This window comes from Ctenopharyngodon idella, chromosome 11 (assembly GCF_019924925.1).
Source record: "Ctenopharyngodon idella isolate HZGC_01 chromosome 11, HZGC01, whole genome shotgun sequence".
NCBI lineage: Eukaryota > Metazoa > Chordata > Actinopteri > Cypriniformes > Xenocyprididae > Ctenopharyngodon > Ctenopharyngodon idella.
Window position 1 is genome coordinate 22,236,029 of NC_067230.1, and position 21,513 is coordinate 22,257,541.

The 21,513-nt window shown below is 35.4% G+C and overlaps 1 protein-coding gene across 1 annotated transcript in view; it reads left to right on the forward strand.

Annotated features, from left to right (window-relative positions):
* Positions 1-12,962: 12,962 nt before the first annotated feature.
* The window catches only part of ephb2b (eph receptor B2b), a 134,617-nt gene continuing 126,066 nt past the window's right edge, over positions 12,963-21,513 (forward strand). The window contains exon 1 of the mRNA XM_051912749.1: positions 12,963-13,189. Within this exon, the coding sequence (XP_051768709.1) occupies positions 13,135-13,189 (55 nt within the window). The 5' untranslated portion in view covers positions 12,963-13,134. The remainder of the gene's footprint in view (positions 13,190-21,513) is intronic.

Sequence of the window (21,513 nt, forward strand, 5' to 3'; positions counted from 1 at the left end):
CACAGACATTCTCAGATGCAGACTGTAAACCATAAACCAAGAGCTAATGTTTCAACGTATATATTAAAAACAGATATATGTTAGGCTTCATCCTTAAATTTCTCTACCATCTTCAAATAAAATCAGGCCCCTTCGGCGGTTGTATCTTCTCTGTTGTGCCGTTCCAAAGGCATGACATATAAATCATACTTATCTGTTCCCCTGCTGATTTGGTCATCCTCTGTGACTCTGAGAGCAGTCGACCAGTAACCAGAACAAATAAGAAACCTTTAATGAAAAAGAATTATGGTATAGGAAATCTATACACAGTCTCTCTGGAGAAAGGCACCGAGTGGACACAAGTATGCAAAGTATTCATAATGCACATGTATTTTGGACTATTACTTTAAATTTTCTTTTTTTTTTCTGAGATGGATTCCATGTAAATGCAAAGCAGTCACAAAAAATGTATTTATTATCTAGTTTTCCCACAAATATATTTATTGTACTTATCATACGATAGATTTATTTTGTGTAAGACAAAAACCTATTAAGACAAAAACCTTAAGTAAAGAGTTACATTTCTTATTTTTCTTTTTAAGGGGATAAAAATAAGGTTAATTCATGTACCGTACAAGTGTTCTCAAGTACATTTATCTAGATGTTTAGAAATGTTTCCTTTTTTGTTATTATTATTTATGTATTTTAATGTTTTTAACAAGAGAGATTTGTTTGTGGAATCCATTACCTACTACTTAAATAATTTTTATTCTTTTCTTCTAAAAGCATCTTTTGCTCGCCAGTTCAGCATTTATTTCATCTAATAATACAGCAAGATAGTATTTTTGTGAAATATTATTACAATATAAAATAATTTTCTATTTTTTAATATATTGTAAAATGTAATCTATTCATGTTATAGCAAAACTGAATTAGCCATTACTCCAGTCTTAATCACATGATCCTTCAGAAATCATCCTGATATGCTGATTTGGTGCTCAAGAAACATGATATTATTAACAATGTTAAAGGGTTAGTTCACCCAAAAATGAAATTTCTGTCATTAATCAGCCTCATGTCGTTCCACACCCGTAAGACCTTCATTCATCTTTGGAACACAAATTAAGATATTTTTGATGAAATCCAAGAGGGTTTTTGTTTTATCCCCCAGATAAAGCAACGTAATTACCGCATTCAAGGTCCAGAAAAGTAGTAAAGACATCGTTAAAATAATCAACATGTCTAAAGTGGTTCAACCTTAATGTTATGAAGTGACGAAAATACATTTTGTGCACAAAAACAAAACAAAAATAATGACTTTTTCAACAATTTCTTTCTCCTGTCATTCGCATTGACTATTTTAACGGTGTCTTTACCACTTTTCTGGACCTTGAATGTGGTAATTAAGTTGCTTTCTAGGGAAAAAAAAAAAAACCTCTCGAATCCCAGGTGAAAAAAAGTACACTTCTATAATGTACTTAAAGTGCTCTATTTTCACGCACTAATTTTGTACTTAATATACTAAAAATTCTTCTTTAGTACTTATTTAGATAATCTTAAGAACATCTACTGTAACTGTACTCAACTGTGCTATTTTGAGACACCATTAAATATGAACTAAAATGTGCTTTTAATATACTATTACTGTATTTAAAAAATGTATTTAGATACCACTTATAGTACATTTGAACCCATAGTGTACTACAAGTGGTAACTAACTATATTTTTTACTGTAAATACAGAGATGGTATATTAAAAGCACATTTTAGTTCATATTTCATGGTGTCTCAAAATAGCACAGTTGAGTACACCTTAGATGTTCTTAAGATTACCTTAAGAAGTACTAAAGAAGAATTTTTAGCATATTAAGTACAAAATTAGTGTGCAAAAATAGGGCACTTTAAGTACATTATAGAAGTGTACTTTTTTTTCACCTGGGATTTCATGAAAAATATCCTAATTTGTGTTTCAAAGATGAACGAAGGTCTTATGGGTTCGGAACAAAATGAGGTTGAGTAATTAATGACAGAAATTTCATTTTTGGGTGAACTAACTCTTTCAAAACAGTTGTGTGGCTTAATACTTTGTAGAAACCGTAATAAACCTTTTTTTTTTCAGGGACTCTTTGAATAGAAAGTTAAACAGAACTGCATTTATTTGAAATACAAATCTTTTGTAACATTAGGAATATTATTAATGTCCTTGCTTAATAAAAGTATTAATTTCTTTAAAAAATAAATAAATAAAAGTTCTTACTGACCTCAAACTTTTGACAGTAGTGTAAGTGGTTGATGTGTGACAGTGTCAGATGAGGCAAACCAAGGTTTTGCCACACTGAACATCTCTATCATTAAAAATGAGAGCTTGGCAAATGCTATGAAGCACGGAATATGGCTGCCCATCTGTCAGCAATCACTGGGATCTTGCTTTGTGCCAGTTTCTTGCATGCTGAACATCTTATTTTACTGTAGACATGAACCTCTTGTTCAGCAGTTTGTCTTTTACTGCCACGGAATATTATAAATAATGCACATAGACTACAAGCATGTCAGAACCGGAGGATACAGATGGACCAAACTGAGAAATTAGAGTCCAAAAGATTCCCTTAGGTGTGCATATGTCTGCTCAAGTACCAGTCACTGACTGCACCTTGGGTTCACATATTTACACAAAAAAAGAGTGATTAACAGCACCCCTCATGCCTCCACAGATGGGATGCAGGCAAAATCTGATTGATTGATTGATTGATTGTGTTTTGATGGTTACGTCACCATGGCAACACACAGATTGTCACTATTCAACATGTTATTGATCAGCTTTGAAGGTTCCTCTGATGTTAGTGGAAAAATTGATTTACAATTTTTATGAATATGTATCTTTTTTTCCTCCCATGGGAAATAATCTCTTTTAATGATTTTGTTTCTCTACTATTCTCTTCCCGAAGATTGTTTTTAACAAAGACAGGCAAACAGAAATCATGCTAACAAGTGTTTACTCTGATGCAAGATTCCTTTGTGCGTATTGTTTTCATAAACACTCACATTAATGTGACCTGTCCAGAGAGATAAGCCTGGGTAGAAGCCAGCTTTGCAGTGTAATTTATGACCCCGAGTCAAGCCAGATTAGTCCTGATTGGATCGTCTTTGCCATATGTGACCTACAATCTGTACTGTGCTTGTATTGGCAGGCTGAAGGGGTCAGCATACTCCCTGGGCAAAGGTTGTCATGGGAACGACCCCTGGATCATTCAGTCTGCTATTTCGCTGCCCCCCGCTCATCTTGAGGCAGAATGATCCAGATTCTTGTATGTCACTCTTATATTCTTCTGCTCTATTTCCCAACTCTGCTGCACTGCACAAAGTAATACACACACAGTGGCTTATATACACATTTACACAAATGCACACAAAACCATTAAGTATATGTATTATGTAAACAAACAAATTAATTGTTACGGTTAATTGGCAATTTATTCAGTTTGTGTAAAGCTCTTATAGCCTGACAGTCAATTTTTCAATCTATAAATGATTCTGATTCATTAATTGTATTAAGATTTGTATTTTATTTGAATGTGTTTTTAATAGTACAAAAATTGGTTTTAATAGTTGCAAAAAAAAATGGTGTAGGTGCATAAAGTTTTTTTTTTATGCATGTTTTTTTTTATATATAATTTAAAGTACTTTATTAGCACAATTGACAATACTGGCAAAGCGTCAGAACATCAAAGGACAGGAACAAAATACACGAAAGAAATAATTCTATATGTTATGTATTACAGGAAAAATTACATAATTTCAAACATAAAAGCAGTTAAATACTGAAAGAGGAATTTTCTATTTTCTGCAGTACAATCCAGTGAGTATTATTTTTGGAAATTACATATGGAATTTTTATTATTAAAGTTACTCATTTACACACAAATATTGTAATTTTTAGAAATCATGTTATGGATCAAAAACAATGATAATATACAGTGCCCTCCACAATTATTGGCACCCTTAGTAATTATGAGCAAAGGCGGTTGTGAAGATAAATCTGCATTATCCTTTTGATCTTTCATTCAAAAAATTCACAAAATTATAACCTTTCATTGAAAGAAAATAATTGAAAGTGGGGGGAAAAATCACATTATGAAATAAATGTTTTTCTCCAAAACACATTGGCCACAATTGTTGGCACCCTTTTATTCAATACTTTTTGCAACCTCCTTTTGCCAAGATAACAGCTCTGAGTCTTCACCTATAATGCCTGATGAGTTTGGAGGACACCTGACAAGAGATCAGAGACCATTCCTTCATACAGAATCTCTCCAGATCCTTCAGATTCCCAGCTCCATGTTGGTGCTTCTTGTCTTCAGTTCACTCCACTCATTTTCTCTAGGGTTCTGGTCAGGGGACTGGGATGGCCATGGCAGAAGGTTCATTTTGTGTTCAGTGACACATTTTTGTGTTGGTTTTGAAGTTTGTTTTGGATCATTGTCCTGATGGAAGATCCAACCACGGCCCATTATTGGATTTCTAGCAGAAGCGGTCAGGTTTTGATTTTTTTATCTGTTGGTATTTGCTAAAATCCATGATACCATGTATCTGAACAAGATGTCCAGGAAGTCATGGCTGGACAATGTCATGCTCCTAGTCACCCTGGTGTGCTAAAAAATGTAAATATGAATGGGAATATACTTCAGAGATATTTTACTTCTAAGAATTTATAGGGGTGCCAATAATTGTGGCCAATGTGCTTTGGAGAAAAACATTTATTTCATAACGTGAGTTTCCCCCACTTTCAATTGTATTACTTCGATGAAAGGTTAAAATTTTGTGATTTTTTTTTTTAATGAAAGATCAAAAGGATAAACAATGCAGATTTATTTTCACAGCCGCCTCTGCTCATATTTACTAAGGGTGCCAATAATTGTGGAGGGCACTGTAAGGTATGGTCATTTATGTTCATATAAATCATTTATTTAGCCATAAGTTTCAAATATGATGTAATTAATTAATTGTAATTTGTATTATTTAATTTGAATATTTTTAATTATTAATTTTTTTTATTATTTAAACTGAAATTAAATGTCAAAAAGCATCCGATTTTTTTAAATCAACAATTCATCTAAATTGTGTTGTAAAATAACCGAGTAATAATAAAAACTATTATAAATTCATTTCAAGTATGACAGCTGGGGTGAAGGGTAATTGCGTCCTCAACAATAGAAAATCTGGACAGTAATTCATGTCTAGGCACCACCTAAACACCTTGAAATTATTCTGAAAAAGCAATTGCTGAGGTTTTAAAGGAGCCGATCTCTGCCCTGGCCATAACACTGTCATCCCCATCCATTAATAAAACATCCTCTGAGAGCTCCCTAGCACAACGCTGTATTTCTTTACAGTCAGTGTGGAACTGAGGAGCCCAGTAAGAAATGGGTGCACCCAGCCGCCCTCAGACCATGAAACAGTGATTAAAAATGAGAGTGTTCCACAGGCCTGATGGTAAATCGGGAAAATATCTTCCAGATGTAGTGCAGTATTAATCTGCTGAAGAAGAACAACACAGAATGAATAGTTACTGAATTTGCAGAGACTTATACTAGGAGTATACTAAGAGTTAGGAATCTGTTTGTAAACAGTGAGCTCTTTGCATTAGCAAATTACACTAAGACAGTCAGCATACTAATCAACCAAATTGTGTATCTGCTAAATGTAATTAAGGATTAAACACATTTTCATTACACACTTTTTATGTATATAGGCACATCATGATGTCAGTCATGGGAAGTTTATGGAAATGTACTGGAAATGTACTAGGACTGACACACAGAGAGTTTAATCTTTTAGTTCACTGAGCTGCTCTACAGTACTTGCTGTAAATAAAGGATTTTCACTTTGCGGGGTGGAGATTATGTCAGGAACGGTAAATGCAGTTGGGTAGGGTGGAATACTACACTTAAAAAGTCCACAATCACAGCAGCAAATCCTATTAGTCACCGAATCTATGTTCACCAGTTCCATCTGGTGTTTTAGGTGTGTGGACAGATTAATATAGGGAGAAAAATAGTAAAAATCAGCAAATTGAGATTAATGCTTATGTATGTATGTTTGTATTAATGTAATCTAGATAAAGACACATAAGTTAACCATGGCAGTTATATAATAATAATAATAATCATTACAATAATAATTGTTGTTGTAATAATAATTATTTTATTTGTTTATCTTATTTAATTCATTTTACTTCATTTTAATTGATTCATTTTAGTTTATTTTACTTTATCTATCTACCCTGGTAAGTCTTAAGACAGTTAAAACAGTGCAGTTGTTCAATAAATTTGTGGAGCATTAAAGGGACTTCATGTAGAATTCAGAAACCTTTGTTATTAGCGACACTGGTGGCCGTTAAGTGAACTGCAGCCAGCAACAATTAGCACACGTTACGTACAAAAGACTGAATGTGATTCAATGCCCCGATTTTACATTTCAATCTTTTTTGTTCTTCAATTAAAAGTAAAAAGTCAGAAATATCTTTGCAATGGTATAACGAACATCCTGACGCCTTCCATGCTGCTCAGAGCGATGTTTAGAGGAATAGAATAAATATGTGATGCAATAGCAAAATAAACTCACAACAAAAATGACAGCGGTGAGAAAGCAGCAGTCAAGAAAGCATCTGATCATAGAGATGTGGATATGTGCACAAACTCTGAAATTCACCAGCATAATGTCAATAGATGAGGTAATTAAAACTGTTAGGTCATCCGGCTATGTAAGACTAGTTTGAATTAATCCCTTTTCTTTGCAAGAAAATCTCTTTTCTTTGTGTCATTGAACAGAAGAAAGGCCCTCGGGAGCACATGTAAACGTCACATCCTTCTGATTTTCCAGGCAAAACATCCAGAGTCCTTGACATAAAAATCAGTCAACAGACTTTCGTAGACAGCCTATTGGAAGTCGGGAAAGGTCTCGTTTTTAAGTTTCATTACAAGCTGTTCACACATTGGCAATAAAAAGGCAATTTATACATAAATTCTTACATATAGCCCCTTTAATGTTAGTTTGTGGATGTTTACTGTTTTTGTCCTAAGTTTGCTGCATTGTGTCCTGCACATGTACACGAATCTGGTTAGATGTGCCCACTTTTCCTATAATATCTCAGACAAAAACAAAAACAAAACATGCTTGTGTTTTCAACAAGGCCTGTTGGGCTACAATTTATCACAAGAGTTTAAATTCTGCAACCTTTTGATGCTTTTAAAGAACAATATGATAAATATTTATTGATTTTTTTTGTCTGGTCATGAGGGATTGTTGAGAATGAGAGTTAATGGGAATTATCTGTGTAATTTTTCCAATCTTTTGGCTTTTAACCAAACAATCTGCAGCAAATGTATATAGGGAGCTCGAAGCATCCTTCACAAAATCAACATATGCTTTGGCTTTTTCACAGAAACAAACGCACATGTTTTGTCTAGAATTACATATGGAATTTGACATGCGCACACAGGTGCACACGAGAAAATCCCCTTCTTGGGATTATATTTTTTGGCTACAAGAAATCTTGACAGGACGCACAGGAGCTTTGCGAGGGAATTCTGGCTAATCTGTATTTGGAAAGTGAACAAAGCTGTGGACAGGGAGCTTGTGTTTCATGTCGTTAATGAAAGCCACTCTTCTTTAGGGCTGCATACGTCCACCTGAGGAACATTACAGGAGGTCTGGCTCTAAAGTCACCCCCACCCCCTCCAAAGTACTGCAGCATGGCTGCTGAAGCAATCATCGCTTTATATGAAGAGAGCTCTATCAATTAGGATAAGGTTTATTTGGGGGTCATGTGGCTCAGACCATAGGACGTATGATTGACTACAAACGTTGAAAGATGCACTTTGCCTTTCTACAACCGTCATTTGAATCATTTGAGCAGAGGCTGTATTTTACCCGTAACAGACATGGATTTATTTTAGTGATAAAACCCCTGTCCTGGATTGCAGTGGCTGATTTGTGAGGTTTAGGTCTCCGGGACTGTTTAACACAGGCTTGTCTCCTTCATAAACGGATAAAGATGCAATGCTACACAGTGACACACTGAACAAGCATTTCAACAAAGCATTCTTGCGACGAAACAACCCAAAAGTGAGGTAATGCGGTATGAGAAATGGCTAAAACTACTTTATAAGGATGACTTTCTACCGATTAAAAGCTCTGATCTCATACGAATAGCTTTACTGCATTTTTTCCTTTGCCTTTTATAAGAACTCCGATCACATAAGTTACACTTTGCATGGTAATAATCCTCCATAAGTTAATTAAAGAGGGACAGGACTTCTGGCCTTTTGATTAAATCTGCACAGCCTAATTGAGGTTAAATTCACATTTTGGCAGCGAGTCACTGAAACACTAATAGGATGACTTAAGTGAATAGGATAAGCAGTAACTAAACCTGACCACAGTGGAAGTACAGAGAGCTGGCATTGTATATCAATGGATTTTATTATTGTGCTCTCTTTCAAGAATAGAATTCATTAACTTTCAAATCCACACATTATATTCAACCCTTATCGCCGGAAAGGCTCATTTATCACCTTAAAAAAATTGTAACTGCAAAAGAAACCCCAAGTGGAATACCATCCTCGAGTCAAGCCCAAGTTTAATTTTAAGCCTTGAATGTGAAGTGCCGTTATAAAAGCCTTATCTTTTCTCTCTGACCCATGAGGCAGTGTCCCTCGAGGGTTAATTCACATCTGAAGAGTCTTCTCAGATTATAGAGCAGCCAGGATCTGACACAAAGGTCAGAGATCAAGCACACATACTTAACAGATAGCAGAGCACTTTAAAGTCTACCTTCATTAAGTTCTGCCATGCCAATAACAAAATACAGATAAGGGTGACTTGAACACAGTCTAAATGGTTGTTTAATGGCTCTGCTTGTGAATGGATACAGGGAAAACATTGATTTTGAAGAGTGACATGCTGTAAAATGTTGGGATTTTGTGTTGCTTATGTAGCTACTCTCATGGGTTGATTTACATGTGATTTATGAGATATGATGCATGAGTACTTGAGATGCACTTTTCTTCCCATGAATTGATTTTTTTCTCAAATGCAGTTTTAATAGACACCAATGTTATGTAGCCCAAAGTTCAAGTATTCATACTTTAATACTACAGAAAAGGATATTTATACTACATGTATCAAAAACTAGAAGGCATGAATGACAATGAAGAGAGAAGTGCAACTCCCCACCTCTAGGTGGCACTGTTGAAGCAATTTGGTACTTGAATTGAAGTTACACACATCATATATTTAATCAGATTTATTTGTGTGATGTGTTTAACTTTTAGGCCCATCTTGTAGCATTATTTTATTTATTTATTTTTAGATATGTAATTAGCAGAAATATTACATAACATAAAAAGATTGTATTTAGTTTGGAAGCATCAGTAAGTTTTACTTTGAGTTAATTTTAATGATTATATATTGTGTATATATTATGTTTCTATATTGATCATGTTTTACAGTTAAAGTGTATTTTTTTTGACAGTTACGTGAATTATGCTTATTAATTGAGTTTCTAATTTTGCAAAGCAAAACAAAGCTAAAATGTAAATATTGTTAGTGTGTAAGTTTTTGTACTAGCTCCAGTGTTGAGCACATATAACTCTCTTTTATTTTTTACTTCTAAAAGTATAAATGATAGTATCTCTTCAAAATGTAATCCATATGTTGACCTTTCAAACGGCTCTCTTATCCTGTGTGTTGCCTTGCGCATGTGCGCTCCTTTTATTTTTATACGTGGCATAAAAAATTAACAAGAATGTGTAGAGCCAACACAAAATCTGTTTGGTGCTATTAACATTATGCATTTAAAAATATATATGCATGACACAGTCCAAAAACTCAATGCCGAAACTATATTAATTAAACCCTTTCTCTTTTTTTTAAATGTAAAATCAGTCATTGATTTTAATGTTATAGTATGAAGGTTTTGGTTTAGGCTAAATGACTCCACCAGAAATTATTCACACACACAGTAGTTTTCCCTTTGATGTACTGTGATATTAGAGAGTGGTATCAAGTCACAATACACATTCTTTTCCATACGGGAAATGATAAAAATAATTTAAAACATTTCTTACTTGATATTCCAGCAGACATAAGTCAAAGTATTAAAGTCCAGTCTCCCATGGTTAGTCTAGTTTTATATCCTTTGATATTTCTCCTCAGACTGACTGGTATTTTCAAGTAAAATACTGCCAGTTCTTTATATTACAATAACAGCTTTGTTCCATGAGAGCATAGACTAACAAAACGCAGATTCCAAATTCAGTAACAGGGAATAGAATAACTTAATCCCGTCATTGCCCGCAAGTTTCGGGTTATTTAGACGGACACCTTATAGGTCTATATCTGCGTACTGATATATTGTGATCCTCTAAGTCGGCCGTGATTTACTTGGTCAAATTCTGTGACCTCGCAGGGAATGGTAAAAGCAGTCTCAGCTGCCATTAATCTGAGGTCCGTGCCCTGCTACTGTCGCTCATACCAATTCATTTTATTCCATCTGTGTTGAGAATCAGCTTGTGGGCTTCTCCGAACTTTACCTTCTGCCCGTGTCCACCTCCGCCCTTGGGCCAGTGCCTCATTTTTCGGTTATTATGCTATAGCATTATTTGGATTACACTACCAGCTGCTCAGACAGGAAATCAGTCGTATATTGCTTTAAGTAATATTTCAAGTTCAAAATTCTGTTTGTGGTTTGGCACACAATGGTACATAAATTCAGCTGTCACTTCTTACAAACTACAAATGACAGGTCAAAAAGCTTATCCATTAACAATCTGTTTGAGGGATTTTATTCTATCCTATTTTTTTTTTTCTTTCTGGCTGTCTGAGATGTAAAGTTTTATTTTTTTAAAAACATTACCACTGTCGCCAGCGACTGTCATTTCTTAATGCACCGATACAACTACTTGTTGGAAACTTAAGTTGCTTTAAAATAAGTAGAGGTGATTAATCAAAGCTTGTTTTCAGGCCACATTCTTACTTTAGGGTAAATGCACTCATGAAATAGATTTAACAACAAAGCAAAATTGCTTTTGCAATTTCTGCACAGTCTGTTTTTTTGAAAAGATCAATTTACCGAAACACTAGTGGGCAATGGATTTTACTGTTGTCTTCTAACCCACAAAGATTTGTTATTTCAGTGATTTATCTGAAAACAAATATTTATGGGAAATAATAGAACATATGGTTTCTCAAGAGAAAGAAAATATTTGCTTGATGACCATCTAGAATAGTTCCTAAATTAATTAGACATTTTTTTTCTCTTTCAAGCTTTTGTCAAATGCATTTAACCAAAATTGCTCTTGCCAATAGTAAATATTCAACACAACCTGCACCGTACCTAGTGACCTAGTTTTTTCCCTCAGAACTTTGTTTAACAGACTCCACAAACTATTTAGTAAAGCTGGACATGCTGTATAGTGATTTGAAGATGTGTAGTTGCACACAGCTATGTGTAGTACAACCAGCTGGGATCAGGTAATTCTAGGTCCAGATTTTGGGAGATTTTCAAGCAAGAGTTCAAACTGAGCTGTAGGCAAGAATAAAAAAATGGCTCGCATACGAGAGCGCATGGTCTTTCTTTCTTCACAAAGTCTGCTACTTTTATATTATTAAACTGCAAATGATTTTAATTTATATGCAAGGAGTAGAAAAGAATGAGCAGGTGCATAATTTATATACCATGATCCTGTTATATTCACATAACAAATATAACCTCCATCTCTTGCCAAGAGACTTTTCCCTGCAATAAGTGATTGGAAAATAACGTGATTCATTCATCACAAGGTTTCAAGGTTCGTTATTTTTTTATCACCCGGGAGCTGAAAGGAAATGGTGTAAATTATGGTGACAATTTAAATTCATGCTAAAAATGACTTGTTTGAACAAAGGAGCAAAGCTACTACAGTGTTTCAAAGATTTGTTTTTATTGTAATCTGAGGGACAAATTATCTTTTTATTGTTGTTGCATAAACCAGCTTACAAAATATTAGAAATAATCAAAAATTTAGAAAATATTTGGAGGAAAATAGACAGTTTGCCTTTTTTTTTTTTCACTTTTTACTGCACTTTTTTTTTGTTATAGGCACCTACACAAACACATTGAAAATATTGTTAGGCCTTGGACACACACATTGTTAAAATTGCAAATGAGGCCTAGTGAGTTTGTCGCAGCTGCCAGACACAGACACATTGTATCTCATTCTGCTCTCATTGATTTAGCTTCAGTGTGTACACATACAACATCTGTGTCTCTAAAACTAAGTTACAATTGTCTACAATGCATGTTAAAATGTACTTTTTGGGCATTTAAAATGCTTACATACATATTACTTTTATATATTTTTAAATATATTGTTTAAAGCAATGTAATAAAGTAGGCCCTGTACGCATTAGAAACAATTATACAATAAGCATATATCTATTTTATACGCTTTCCGATATTTATGTGTCCCCTCGTTTCACAGTAATTTTAAAAGACGTCTTACCTTTACTTTTTTCATGAAGAATGTGGGGAACAGAAAAAAAAAAAAAAAACGAAGTCGACACACTATTCCATTACCATTAGAGCAACTATAACAAACATATTTTTCGATTAATCCCCATAAATAATCTCAGAGTCTGTCTAAATTCGCACATCCCTGTATTCCCAATTGTCACAAATTTTCAACCGAGCATCCGTTGATAAGGCTGAATAGTTACGCTCTTGCCTTGATTGACAGGTGGGACAAAAGAACTGAGCGCTTTTGGGTTGGATTGCGTCACGCTTTTGTAGTCTAACCGATGGGAATCCGCTCGGGTCGATTCTTATCAGTGAAATAATCTTTAGTACTTGTATTTCGTATTCATAAAGCAACGTTTCCTATGCACGTTCATCCTCTGGTCGATCTCACGCGGTGCTTCTAACCACCGTCCCCCCTCGTCTGACTCATTTGGTCTCGTCCATACTCGCTTAGGATTTTAGTTGTGTGTTTATGGCATCGTATTCATTCAACGGAAGGTGGAAGTCTGCCGGTCTGCGCTAGCGTCTGATATCAATGGCTTTCAGGGCACATTTTATTTGAATGTCTGGACTTTATATAATTTCACCCCTAAGAAACCAATGATGGATATCCTATGGATTTTATGGACACTACCCTCGGTCCTGGCTGTTGAAGGTAAGATGTTTCTCCCCGTGTTTTGCGAGTCCAGCATCTTGCCGACAGTCTGAGAGTTTACGGTCACGGCATGTTAGTTTTGATTGCCATCCAAGAAATAAGACACGAAACCATTTTTTCGCTAATTAACGAATGTAGAATGATACTGGGAGAAATGTGACATTTTTTTTTTAACGGTTGCATTCCCCCTGACAAGAACGTATTCCTTTGATAAGGCTTGTTCTGTCAGGCGAACAATATAGTAAAAACATCACAGGTGGCCTAGAAACACATTTATTTAGCAAGCATCAGAATGAGTTTGAAAAAAAATATATTTATCATCTTTTCATGTGCAATAGGAGCATTAAAACGGTTATTTTTATCCCCACGCGCTGATACGTGTGCGTGCGCGAGCCATGCACGAGATTCGCGCCCCTATTTTTACGATCATTTCAGAGGTGAAATATAAAACACAAATCACTTCTATAGCTATATTATTTATTTTTCTTTATTAATATTTTATTTCTCTTGTAATACATTCACGTGTTGTTTTAAGCTTGTGTTCAGCGGGTATTCAGAGCTGAAATGGTGATGCTGGACTCAGCATGTTGGACAATGAAACAGGTTTCCAGTGAGCCTACAATTACAAAACAACCAAATACAGTCCCTTTTTCTCACTTACTGACCACACATTCAATCCCAGGCAGTTTGAAGTGTCTGTGTCCAGTGAATTATACTCAATGAATTTTAAGTAGGCATTGCTGGTATTACAGGAACCTCTTGTGGCTTTAGTTCCCAAGTTTAATGATACTTGAGTTTATTGTCATGTAATGGATTAATATAGGCCTACTCAATTTTGTACTTTTAGGCTGGAGATTTTAAAAGGAGGGATTTTTTTTTTTTTTTTTAATGAAAGGTTTTATCAAGTATTTAGTATGCTCAAAACACAGTATGGCTAACAACAGTGGTGTAGTTGAAAATAATTAAATATGCATAATAAAATGAACACATTTGCATACTCAGGCACAACTCTGTTTTAATTAAATAAGAGTTAATTCAACAGTACTGCACGACTGCCTTTTTTCTGTTGCTAATAAATCTTTTTCAGAGAGCAGTATAAACCATAACTACTTCAACATTCAACTTTTTAAATTTATGTTGTACTGGGATTTCAATATCAGATAGTTCTGACCATTAATTGTACCAATCACTTGAACAAAGGGGCTGATATTTTGGGAGTATTTTTCCCCCATACACTTGCCTAAAATGTTGAAAATTTTCTAGGGCCAAATTAATTTAATTTAAATGTAAATGTGCGCACACATTTAATAATAACTAATACGTACAGTAATTATAATTCAAAAATTAGAAAAAGCCTGAGTGTTTAATCAAGGAATTAAAATTATTTTTCTGATTACTTTTAGAGGCCTTATGGTACTCAAAAGTTGTTCAGAAAAGTATAAATGATGATTCCAACATTGAGATTCTATACTTGTGTATTGAGTGGATTGTGGCAGTGTGTGTGTGTGTACATACACATACACACACAAAATATTAGTCTTAATGTTTTAAAATGTTTTTCAATTATTTAATTTTTTTTGTCCCCTAATCAAGATAATTTTTTTCTTGCGGATCGCTTAATCACGAACCCTGGAGTGATTGGTCGATTTGCGTTTTTCCTCTGTCTATCACCCTAGTTTTTCAGCCAATGGTGTTAAAGCGTGGCGCTTACACATAAAAAAATTAGAGAGTTGAAAAAGAGGTCAACGCTGCCTCGACCTTAAAAACAAAGTGATGGCAGGCAGTAGAGGAGATGGGTTGGCGAGATTTGACGTCATCTTAAAGCCTTATACAACAGTGTTTATCCTCCTCGCTTACTGTGTAAAATTATCTCAAGGAATTTTAGAACGTTTTATTTGTTGTGATGTGGCAACTGAAATGCATTTTGCTGTGAGGATGGGATAGTTATATATTTATATATTTCTGTATTTCATTTGTGTGAAATATTATCAGTATAGCTGAATTAGGTTGTGTGGCCACCGTAGTGACACTCAGGATATAAGATTCTGTTTCTCTGTAGTCTGAGACTCCTTTAGTGTAAGAATAAAGAACTTCAAGTGCATTTTTTAAGCCCATGTAGGATTTAGACAGATTTTTTTCCAGTAGGTGATAATAAAATATGGTTCTGCTCTACATTGTGTTTTTATTTTAAAATGATGCTGCCAGTCTTAGGGACTTTGAAGTTTTTCATCAGCGACACGTTTTTGTGTGTGTCATCTTGCATTATGCAGCTGTTTGAAGTAACAGTGTAATTTAGCAGTAGTCCTTGTGCCTGTGCGTCTTCAGCGATTAGTTAAAAATGTAATTTGTGTCATTCTTCTATTTCAAAGTTGTCTGATTTTGCCTTTTTTCTTTTCTTTTTTTCTTTTTTAGCTATTCCGCTTTCCGTCTCAGTTGGTTCACAGTGTCATCACGCAATATTCCGTATCAGATTTTACATTTAGAAAATTTTTCACTATATCTTCTGGATTTGCATTATGTGATTACATATCGCAATTATTACATGTTTCAAAGTTTTAAAATGTTATTAGGATATTCCATGGATAAGGCTACAGCCATTTTGTTTTTACCACATCAGAGTTGGCATCTATTGAAAATAGGACACCAGTCGTACAAAAGATTCCTCGCTATTTCAGTATTCCCAGCATGCATTCTATTTTGCTGTCATAATGTCATGATACAATGTGAATTCTCTCTCATCTTGAGTCGTACCATAAGCAGCTGCGTCTGTTCCCATACTGTATACAAATATCTCATCGCTGATTATATATTGATGTGCTCGTGTACATGATGGACGCTTGTCTTTTGGGTAAAGGGTAAAAATAGCGTACAGCTGGTTTTAATAAGGGCCTTGGTGATAATGTTACCACAATACTATTTTCATGACTTGTTTTATAAGAATATTTTCCATATTTCTTTCAGTTTCTACTTTGTGTACTTTTTGCTTCCAAGAAATACACAGTGGTATAAGCTTGAAGAGATGATTGTTTTTTTATAATATTAACATCAGTTGTTTCATCCGATAATTTATTGGTCAGCTTATCATGGTAAAGCTATCAAAATATTCCAATTATGCAGTATTTCCGAAGTTATAAATGCTACCAAAAAAAATATTGCTTAGCATTTTGTACAAGTGCAAAGTTTGTTTCAGCTAAGCTTTTCACAATCTATTTCCATAACACTCTTAAACAACAGAGAGAGGGGATAATTAAAGCTATTGTTTGTTAACATAGCCGTTTTAGCCCTCATATCAACACTTCCACTTTGAAATGCCTGCCAAGTTTGAATAATCTGCTTTCAAATGTAAATGCGTCTCGTCCGTTTCCAGCTATATGCCGAGTGTGAGCCACTGCAGTGTAAGCAGACTCATAGCATTACAGTTTTTCGGGAAGGTAACAAAAAGCAGAGTGTGGGGTAGAGAGTTGGCGATAGGGGTTCAGAAGCGGGATTAGACAAAGGTAAAGTGAGCGGCTGCTCGCAATCCTGTGTTTTCTCAGTCCGCTGAATGAGCAGATGCAGGGAGCTCGTCTGCACGCCAGCCTCCACAGTGGCGTTCACAAAGAATCCGCCTCCATTCAGAGCCTAATCCATGCTACCCAGGGCCTGGCTATTGTCACTTTGCATGCAAAATTTCAATTAGTGCTGGTACCAGTTGTTTCTCTAGTGAGACGAGTGTCACATTTCGAGGGAACGGCCGAGGGCTACCTTGACCATGCAGAAAGTCTGGAATAGCAGAGAGACTCATGGGAAATGGGCTTTTTTGTAGAAATACAGCTGCTTTCAGCACAGCATGCTGTCTTTGACAGTGTCGGACTTGGAAGTTTTTGTTTCAAAGTGTGTCAGTTCTGCACTTGCTGTGTGTTTTAAGCTGGTTCTTGTGTTCGACGAGTGGCTGTGCACTCAGCAATTTAAGGAATTCATAATCTGTCAACAATCACCATATCATGGAAGTTTCTTAAACAAAACGCGCTAGTCTGAGTTAACTCATCGTGCTATGTAATTATGACTGGCAATTTAGCAGAAATTGAAAAATAATTTTAGTGATGACTGCCAAAATTATTATGCTCATTACTCCTCTCTTCAGCGTTTGACCATGTCCGTGTGATCCACAAGCGCTGGCTCTCACACTATCTGTAATTATTTGACGGTAATGTAGGGTTTCTTTGGTCAGGTCCAGGCAGTTTCCTGCAAGTACTTTGAGAGTGACTGAAGGGAGTATAAAGGGAGTTTCCAGTGAGCATCAGAGGCGCTCTCTACCACATTCTTCCCCTCTAGATGAGTCCGAAGAGTGATGTCACTCTATATCCAAAGAGAGACTCTCACACACCCAGTGGAATAGAAATCTATCTCTTTTCAAAGCTCAGACTAGACCTTGCATCTTAGTCTGCATTTACAATGAAATGTTAATGATCTGATATTTTGACATACAGCCAAGTTTTTTCTTTTCTTCCATTAATATTCCACCATGATGCACTAGGATGAATCATAATTAAAGAAGACTACCAATGAAGAAGCTTACTAATGTTTTACATGAAGGCTACTGAATATGACATCATTTTGTGTTCTTGTGTTCGCTCTGCGACATTACACTCTTAAAATAAAGATTCTATTTGGGTTGCAGCAGTGCCATACAAGAACCATTTTGGGTTCCCCCAAAAATGTTTCAGTGAACAGTACTTAAAAGTACCCTTTTTTTCCTAGGCCGTGTGTCCACCAAAGCGTTTTTAGCCAGCTGAAAACGCCAGGCGCTCTGCTGAAAATGCCTAGCTGTGATAAGGAATATCTGTGGAAATGTTACTAGTATCTCATTTCACAGATAGTTTGTTTTTGTACTGTTTCTATATAAAAAATATTGATACATAATATTGTGTACAAAGTATTTGCTCTGGCTCTTGTTCATCTGACGTTGTACAAGCAAAATGTTGCAGTTGGTCAGTGTTGTATTTGTCCCACCCCTCCTACACTGTGATTGGACGGCTGGGTACAAAGAGACTATGATGAGCACTGCATTTTACCCAAAGTTGAACATTCTTTAGCTCTCAGCCACCGGTAAAATACACAGATAGCTCATCACTTCAGCGTGAAATAGATGCTCAGCACCTTGTTATGCTCTTGCCATTTTAAAAATGCAGTGCTCCCATTGAAAACATTTGGAAAAATACGCTAGCCTCGGAAAAAAAGCTTTTTTTTTTTTTTTTGACACATATATAACTAATATGTGTCAAATATCAAAAAAAGGCTGTGTATGTAGTACAGCATGACTGCATTAAACTTTGTTTAATGACTTTAATTTGACTGTCTTTTTTGTGCTGGTTGGTTGTTATATTGGATCTGGCTACTGCTTTTGTTTAAAAAAAGCTGATTAAAAAAATGTTTTCTCCTTCCTGGCAATATTACGTTTTTTTTTTTTTTTTCCCTCAAATTGAAGTTAACTTTTTTTTTTGTCCTAAACAAAATCTTAATTACAATTGTAAGGTGCACAGAAACATGAATGCAGCTGTTGACAATCAATTAAAATTGCTTGTATCTTTGTTTCATATTATGTTCTGTACATATACTTAGCTAATTCTGTGCTTATTTACACAGGGTCTCAAAGCTGAAGGACCGTATTCTTTACTCATAACAATAACATGGCAGTTTGACCATTACCTGAGCTTCGCTGCCTCTAGTATTAGTGTAGTGAGAGGACAAATGAGGGTCTGTATGCTACAGAATACTGTACTACTTACAGAGGATTGGTTGAGTGTGTGGTTGAAGGTCATGTGGGTTTTCTTGAAACAGCTAAATGATAGCTGTGTTTTTCTACCTTGAGGTGATAATTGTTTCAATCTGCAGTACAAGACAAGGCTCAGGCCATGGTTCAGGACAGAGCTAGAGGGACTTTACATAGAACATTTAAATCATGGCATGATTAGATCATTTAATCTATGTTTGTGTATAGATTAATGCATCCTAATCAATCTATTTAATCATGTCTAAGTGCTTACTGGTGGATCAGAATGGCTCTCTCTCATTCCCATCGGCCTAGTTTGCGAGAACGTTTATCTTTACTGTAACCAGATGCAGAGCAAACTGTCTCCTGCAATTTACTAAGCATTCTGCAAAACACATTGAAAATGAAATATGCAGGCAGTCCTTTACTCCTTAGAGCTGTGAGCAATGCGATTACTCATGCATATGTAAGCTCCCATTGTTCATTCTATGTTTATGTAGCCATAATAATACGCCCATTTAAAAGGTGGTCTTAGGGGATGAACATCTGTCATGCACGTCATACTGCAAGTGATCCTAGACCTCAAACATGCTGTAACATCACCTGAAATGTGTTGGATGTCACATTTATGATGTTGGAGTATTGATTTTTGCTCAGTTCATCTATGGACCCCTGAATATGATTTTTACTGTACATTGAGCTTGTGGCACTGGGAGCAGTTTAGCTAATTAAGTTTAAGTTGGCTGGTTGTCTTAAGGGCCTAATTAAAGGAGTCTAATTGCATGAAACCAGCCCTCGTCTTGTGCAAGCAAGGCCACTTAACCACTGTTACAAGACCATTGGTATTTTCGGGAATCAGAAAGCTTTTTGACACTTTTAGTATCCACATTAACCACTTTTTAATAACATTTGTGATAGCTTTAATCACATGCACTTGGTACAGTTGATATTGAAATATTGGATCAGTGTCACATGGGAATGCAAGTGGCCAATTATAAAATTAGGGTGAGAGAACAAACAAACAAATTATTTAATCATCCTGTTCGCATCTGTGAAGAAATGCAAGTGCTACTTAGATCATGCGGTTGGTAATTTCTGAAAGAACAAACAAATTTCTCTGTCAATCTTAAAGGAATAGTTCATCTAAAAATTAGTTTTGACAAAATTTACCCTCATGTTGTTTTAAACACAAATGTGACACATGCTGGCAAAATGAGTCACAAGGAGCGAATTGTCAAAAAAGAGTTTTTTATTCTCATTCTCTATTAAGAAACCTTCGAAATAATGTATGATTTGTTGGAATCCAACAAAAAATGACTGAGCTACGCCTATTTGAAGTCGATGGAGTCAGTAAAGTCAATTTTGAGAAAAATCGAGTTAAAGTTTTCTGAAGGTTCCAAAACAAAATCACCTGGCAACCATACCTTAAAATCACTGGTAATAACACCAAATTTGGCAGACACCAAGTCAAATCTATAGGAAAAAAAAAATATATATATATATATATATTCAACTTTTCCATGATTCCACAATTGTTTGAATAACTTTAATTAAACAGACAGCCTAAAGACTATTAAGAAGTACTGTATCACACGGATCGAATATAATGTTACACATCAGATGTTTTCCCCCAACAGTTAACCAAACGTTCACTTAAGACAACAGATACTGTTCGCTTGAATACTCACCAAGACAGATTTTTTGAAATACCATAATTCTGTGTATGTGTGTATCGGGATGGCGCGCTGTTAGAGGCGTCTTTGTGCGCGCGCTTCGGATCTGTCAGTCAGACTGAGTAAGATCGTTTTGTTTACACCAGCATGAATTTGGTTCAGACTCATGCCATCAAAAATTCGCTATGAATATTCACAAAGTTGGAATGCTGCGCTTTACAATGATACCAAAGTTGTTCTGAGGGAAGCGCCAGTAGTCGAAAAACGAGCAGAGAAAACTGCAATTTTCATGGTCAAAGGAAAGGTGCTCCTCTCAGAAAACTACAAATAAAGATACTTTTTGATGTTAAATTGCTATTTTGAACATTGAGATCACTAAATGAGGGCTTAATGAACTAATTTTTGTGAAAATTTCGAACAAAATTGACATTTTTCACTTGTTTTGCCTGTAGCTCGAAATTAGCCCTGCACAGATTCAGACTCATTTTGCCAGCACAGGTCACAATATATTACCTTATTCGAAGGCAGATATTTTAGAAATATATTGAATTTTTTTTTGTTTATAAAGTGAAAGTCAATATGCTTTAATATGTTTTTGTCTTTTTTTGTTCTCAAATCTTTTTTTGTTTTCCACAGAAGAAAACATCATACATGTTCGGAATGACATGAGGAGAATTTTCATTCTTGGTTCATTTATCCTTCTAAGATCAATCCTCCTGAGCTAGTGACAGTTGTGTTCTTGCAGCAGGTCAGACCTTGTTTGCACAAACTATTAAACATCTGCTTTCCATCAAAGCATTCCACAAACACAATTCCTCTGAACTGGTGCAGTGCTGCTCTGTGTCTCCCAGAGTCTGTCTGTCTTCAGAGATAAAGGCAGGCTGATTGCATCCTCATCT